The sequence below is a fragment of the Poecile atricapillus genome, chromosome 10 (genome assembly GCF_030490865.1).
Source record: "Poecile atricapillus isolate bPoeAtr1 chromosome 10, bPoeAtr1.hap1, whole genome shotgun sequence".
Classification (NCBI taxonomy): domain Eukaryota; kingdom Metazoa; phylum Chordata; class Aves; order Passeriformes; family Paridae; genus Poecile; species Poecile atricapillus.
The window spans coordinates 18,782,138-18,788,808 of NC_081258.1; the positions used below are offsets into that span (position 1 = coordinate 18,782,138).

The following is a 6,671-nucleotide window of genomic DNA, read 5'->3' on the forward strand; positions in this document are numbered from 1 at the left end:
CATCAGCTCGAGGGGCTGGTGGCTTGCAAGGAGGTGACAGTGTCACTGTGAATTGTGACACCCAAAGAAATGGAGCGTGGTGTCCTGCTCTTCCCCCAGCCAGGAGCTGCGTTCAGGCTGCTGTGGAAGCTGGGAGATGTTGTTAAGCCTGGTTAGGTTTTGTTACAGCACAGGTCCAGATTAATGGGTTTTGCTGTGTGCTTAACACGTCAGGAGATAAGCACAGGCATTTTCAGTTTTCAGCCCAGGTCATGATTTGGGTTTCATAATTTGGATTTCCATTCAGTCCTGGGGTGTGGGATTAATTTGTATTTCTTGATTCACATCCTCTATTCTCTTTGAAAGAAGCATGAGTAAATTAACCTCTTGAGACATGATCAAACACCTTTTGAAGATGAATTTGGCACCCTTGTAGGTTTTTTTTTTGTTAGTTTCTCTTGGGCCAGCTGTGATGGTTTCAGTGACCAATTGCAAATGTGCGCTTCCAAAATCCTGCACCTCCTCAGGATCACAACAATCCAGGCACAGCTCATCCAGTTGTTTTTAATATGAGACTTCACTTTCAATCTGTTATGTATTTTTTTCAGATGTTGGTGTGATGGCACTGATTTCTCTGGGCTATCTTTGCAAGTATAGAATTTCCCACATTTAGGGGAGTTTTTGGTCACTGATAGCTCTGTCTGCTCTCTGCAGTTTTCTTTTATAAAGACCATAAGAAATTCTATCAAGTTTGCTGGTTTTATTCTAACAATGGATATTCCAGAATGCTTTAGAGCATCTCAAGAAATAACAACAGACTAAGACAGGAAAGCTATAGCTGTTAAATATGGGGGTTTTAATATAGATTAGCGTCAGCATTTTCCAATTTTATACATTGGATTCAGGTGAAAAACCTCCTGTTCCTTCGAATTTTTTTTTTCTATCTCAGTCTTGCTTTCACTTATCTTTTAGTATAAAAGACAACTTTTTACAGGGGTGGCAAACTGTGCCCTAGCTAAGAATAAATCCCACCACACTCAGGGATGTGCAATGTGAGCAGCCAGTGCTGATCTGAGAGCTGAGGGAAACCAGAGAACTCCTCACAGTGGGGATGAAGATTTGGAAAGTGTTATTTACACTGAGTAATGAGGAGCAGCTTCATGCTGTGAGATCCACCAGACAGTGAAACAACTTTTCCAAGATTAAGGTGAACCCTTACACTTTGGCACACTGGAAATAACCTTGGGTAAAGATACACACCCAAACAGGTATGGGAGAAGATTGCCTTGAGGATTTGCTGGATCCTTACCCTTGTTGCAATGTTTATTTTGTGGGAATATGAAATTTTGTGTTTTTCCTGTGTTTTTTCAGCACAGTGGGACCTGGGAATAGAAACACCCCCTTTCCCCATTCTCATAGCCACCCCAAGCAGCTTGGAGTCAGAGCATCTGGGGACACCTCTGCAGACTGAAAAGGAATATCCATATTTATTGTCATTTAACGTGAGCTGATCTGGCCATTCCCACTGCCAGCACTAGGAGCCAAGCCAGACAGGCCCTGGGAACCTGCCAGCCTATTTGACAACTGTCCTTTTTTTTAAGGAAAACGTGTTCCTCTTTATGCCTGAATCTCTGCACAAGGGAGCACAGTGTTCCTTGGATAAAAGCTAGGGCTGTAAGAGAGTCTGTTGTCTTCCAGCTCCTTTTGTTGGCATTTACACTACAGATCTGGGTTGAAAACATAAAAAAAAGGTGAAACCATGGATTTGTGCCACTTCTTTTTCATCCTTTATCTTTCTCCTGCTCCTGGTAGGAAAGAGATAGGAGAAATTCAGGGTTCGCCGTTTGGGTTCTGCAGTGTCTTCATTTGGTTCATTCCACGTTTGTTTTCTTTTCCTCTTTTCTTTGTCTCCAGCTTGAAGAATCCTTCAGATGGGAACGCTTTCCGAATCTTTGCTGTGAAGCAGTAAACCCCCAGGGAAGGTGCAGGTTTCTTTGGGAGAGCTCTCTGTTGATCTCCAGAGACGCCAAAGCTCCTCTGAACGGCATCAGCTCTGCCCGTACCCTCCTTGCCGATCTCCTTCAGGGAATTCCAAAAGAAAAGGGGAAAAAAAAAAACCCCCAAAAAAGACCCCAGGTTCTGACTCAGCTGTTGGCATCTCATCGCACCCGTGCAGCGTTGTATCTTTCCGTCTCGTGTTTTTGTTTCTCTAGGGGCATTCAGCGACCATAAACTGTTCAAAGTTTCATTTTTACCAGAGGTGTTGCTACACAGAATGGCGGTGGCTCCATGTGCAGCAGATTCAGGGATCTCAGCCTGGGCCTGGATGGTGTTTTTAGGGTGTGAGGCTTCTCCTGGGGTGGGTGTGAGGATCAGCAGACTCAGGAGTGAGCGGCTGTCCAGGCGCTGGACACTTTGAAATGAGAAACTCATTGAAAAATTGCAATGTTTGGGGAGAGGATGGGCTTTGACAGAGTGCTTTTGTGTATGTTGGATGGTTTCTGTGCAAAAGAGGGTAAAAAGTGGTGTTTTCCCACTGAGGTGGCGTGCAGCAGCACTGCTGTGTGAGGCTGCTGGGTACCTCGAATGATGGTTTTTCGGGATGTTCTTGGCAGCCAAAATTGAGGTTTTGTGGGCCTGGAGCAGGGTGTGAAATGGTGGCAGAGATCCTCACTGCAGAAAATGAGGCCACCAGATCATCCAAAGAGCAGGTTTAGTGTTTGCTGGTCAAACACTCCCAGGTAATTTGCAAATCTGGCAAACCTCTGAGCAGTCAGAGAACTGGGGCTCCTGTGCTGGCACATCTCATCCTATCCTCCACGCCATAACTCCAGTTAAATGCAGTGTATTGGTTTATACAGCAGTGCTGGTTGTTTTATAGTAGTTAAGTAGTGATAAAATTAATCTTATTTCTGCTAGGAATGGTTGCATCTGTAGGAAGCAGGTTCACTTTCCCTTTGTGAAGCTCCTGGTGGTGCGTGCAGTTCTGAGACTTTAAAGATGAGGCATAAATTGGGGTAGATTAATTTTTCCTGTCCAATTTATGAAACCAACAGATCCCCACTGTCAGTGCAAGTGCTCATTTGATACCCAGGACAGCGGGTTTTGCAAAACCCATAAGGTGTTGTAGTGAAGTTATTCCATATTTTGACATTTTTGTCTTGACGTGCACCCAAATGCATTTCAAAACCAAGAGAAGGGCTCAGCATGAGCTGCTTTTTAAGGCAGAAGAATATTCTCTGCTGCATATTGGAAATGAATTTTTAGGATTGGTCTAAACATAAATCTGTTGGGTTTTTGACACACACACATCCAGTAACTTCATCAGTCATGAGAAGACAAAGTCAACAGTGGTTCTTCAGTTCTTGTAAATGTGCAGTCCTCCTGCTCAATAACTGAATTGTAATATTGGAGAACAAATGGGAAAATATTTCCCTCTGTTTGGCAGATGTTTCACAGCTGCTCTTATGCCCAGAACATGTTTGGTTTAATCTAGACAGATATAAGAGCCATCTCATCAAGCTCCTTCAAAACACAGACCAAAAGCATTTATATCATTAAACGCTTCTTTAATTCTGTAAACACCATGAAATCAACAAAGAAATGACATTTAAATGACATTTATCACTCAGTTTGTCCCATCACTGGGATTTATTTCTCCGTAAAATCTGAATTTGGAAAGAAACCTTTTGTAAAACCTGAAATTTGAGCTGCTTTGAGCTGTCTCCAAAAATACTGCACGGAAAAGCTACTTTTGGGGCGGATAGAGAGAAGTGACTCTTCGTGTCGTCTTTGTTTATGTAGTATTGTCGTCCAAGGTGTACAGTATTGACTTTAGATAGGAAAATTTAACTATTTCTTTTCCTTATTAAATAAATTGGTGTTAAAAACAGCTGGAACACATCCTAGAAAAGCTGCTGGTTGGGAGCGTTGGAGATGTTGGCAGTGAGGAAAAGCTTCCCCGTTTCTGCCCTCTGTGAAGGGTCTGGTTGGAGCCCATCCAACACTGCAGCAAAGATCTGGGACATCCTGGGCTGGGAATGGAATTGGAGAGAGTGAGGGATGCAGTCGGGTTCATGGGGACTGTGAGAGCACATAAACACCCCGAGGGAAACCCAGGATCTGTGAAAATTGTGTCTGGAAGGTGATGGAAAGGAACATGAGGGCTCTTGGAGTAAAACCCAGGGGATTATTGCGAGCACATAACAATCCAAACAGCTGGGGATGTACCTAGGTGATGGAAAGGGGACAGGGGAAGGGTTATTATCCCAACAGAAATATCCTAAAATGCTTAATCCAAGTTACAATTGCGTATTTTTATCTTCAGCCAACTGGTTTGGATTTTTAGAAACTGATGTTAATTTAAGTCTGTATCTGTTTATTTTTGTATTTGTTGTACAAAAGAGAAATTGTGACTTTACTACACAAATATTTTTCGAGGTCCTGGGTGCTATTAATTTAAACATACCTCCACCAGAATTAGGGGTGATCAGGTCCTCCAGGGCAGTCATGACCTATCAATGACTCGCAATCATGTGTGCTAGCTATTCATGAGTAGGTGGGACAGTACCAGTTTTTTAGCCAAATATTGACAGATTTTATTTCTGATACCAAGACACTTCTCAGCCTGCTATATTTCAGTGCAGCTTAAAGATACATCACATCTGTATCTCACCAGGCCTGCTCCTCCTCAGCCCCAGCTCAGCAGATCCGTAGGCACCTGAAGCATCCAGGTGTAGCCAAAGCTGATGCTGCCTGGTTGTTCTTTTCCAATAATTTGGGATTTGGAAGCAATGGCATGGTCATTGCAGGACATCTGGCTCAGCCAAATCTCCAGGAATCACAACCAGGGTGAATTCCAGAGCCTGTGCTGGTGGGGCCTTAGCTCCACTCATTCTTTCTTTTAAAGACTTTCAGCCAACAGCTGGTTGAGGAGACTCCAGTTGGTCACTTGTGCAGTCTAAATATTTAGGGCCAGTTCATAGAATTGCTTTTCCTTTTTTTTTTTTTTTTCTATGAAAAATGGTGTATTTTACTTCCTATGTATAAAAGTTACTTGTGTAAAAATTTTTGTGTGCCTTTGCATGTTTTCCAAGGGGCCGTGGTTGTTTATAAACTAGATTTTTTTTTTCTAAATACAGAATTGTAAAATATCTTTTCCTCCCTACCCTTCCATTTTCTTTTGATTTCTGAATTATTTGTGAAATAAAACCTTCCCGGAATGAATGCTTCCCTTGTCTTTAATGCTGAGCCAGAGTTGGGTTTGTGTTTAGAAGAGTTATTTGGGATTAATCCTGGGGACTGGAGTGTCCCCTGGAGACTCCAAATGAGATTGGGATGTGCAAAGCCTGTTCCACAGACAAACAAACTGCCCAGTACCCAGACACTAAAATTCAATCTTTACCCCATAAAAATAAGAAGCATCCTTAGTGAAACACACTGAGAGTAAAGGAAAATCACTGCCTGTCTTTGAATCCCTGCAACATAAGGGCTGAATTAGACTAATGGGTTGGAAATAGTGTTTAATTATTATATATAATTATATTATTAATAATTAATATTAAATCAATATATGTAATAATTAATATGAATTATATAAATTATGAAAATTAATAGTATTATTTGCAAAATACAAGTGAGGTGAACTCCTCCCCATCTGAGCAGGCTGCTGTGAATTGTACCCTCAGTTTTTGAAAGGAAAAGTATTCAGATTTTGTAATTCCCTTTGAAATATTCTCTAGGCTCATCCTTGCTGACAGCACCACAAATCAAACCAAGATTTTTCCTGGTTATCCAACCCCATTTGGTTCAAGGAACAACACAGGGAGGTTCATAACTCATCCTCCAGACAATGAGCACCAGATGGGTTTTGACCAGAAATGGGGGCTGGGCCGTGGGATGGAGTCCTGATTGACCAGGCCATGAAATTTGTCTTTTTTCATCACCTATACAAGAGGATTAATGTTAAATCCAGAGATGTTTGGTTTACTTCAGGGCTGGGCTGATGCAGTTATTATACTGTTATACTGTTAGAATATTATTATAATATTAGAACAATATTTCCCTGTAAACCCCAGCCTAGGACTGATGAGATAATATCATTTTTGCCCTGCCAGTGATTTCTGTCAAGGGGAGGTTTCGTGGCTCCTGCATGCTCTGCAATTCCAAACTGCCCATTTGAATTTACTTTGTGCTTTTGTTCCCCCATTCTCACTGCTGCAAAAATTCCTCCTTCACTGGAAATACTTGGGGAGATTTTCCTAAGCAGAGCGGGGAATTCAGGCTACTGGTTATAATGAGGCTGCCCAGAGCATCCTGTTAATGGCAACAGTTGTTTGAGACCCTATTTATTGGTGCTACAAAATGCCCCTTTCTGTGATTTGGAACTGGGTGATATTTAATGTCCCTTCCAACTAAATCCACTCTATGATTCTGTGAGTTCTGTGGTAAAATTCAGGTCCTAGTTGGTCTAGAGAGACAAACAGCATAACACTCAAAATTTAGGGCTGAGCTTAGCCCATCCTTTGGGTTACTTTCCCATCTTTTGACACTGTCTCTGGCTTTGTCTCCCCCTGCTCGAGCCCTGGGCTTTGTCCTGTGCTCATCCAGCAGAAATTGGTGTTATTACAAGTGCTGTGTGAGAGCAGCGTAACAGAGCTGTGCCTTCTCCCTGTACAACAGGTATGAAAACC

General features: G+C 42.3%; 1 protein-coding gene across 3 annotated transcripts in view; it reads left to right on the forward strand.

Annotated features, from left to right (window-relative positions):
• Nucleotides 1-5,193, forward strand: part of CRISPLD2 (cysteine rich secretory protein LCCL domain containing 2) — a 31,247-nt gene extending 26,054 nt beyond the window's left edge. For all 3 annotated transcript variants that reach the window (XM_058846142.1, XM_058846144.1, XM_058846143.1), the window contains exon 15: nt 1,894-5,193. In XM_058846142.1, the coding sequence (XP_058702125.1) occupies nt 1,894-1,948 (55 nt within the window). In that variant the 3' untranslated portion in view covers nt 1,949-5,193. The remainder of the gene's footprint in view (nt 1-1,893) is intronic.
• The last annotated feature ends 1,478 nt before the right edge of the window (nt 5,194-6,671 follow it).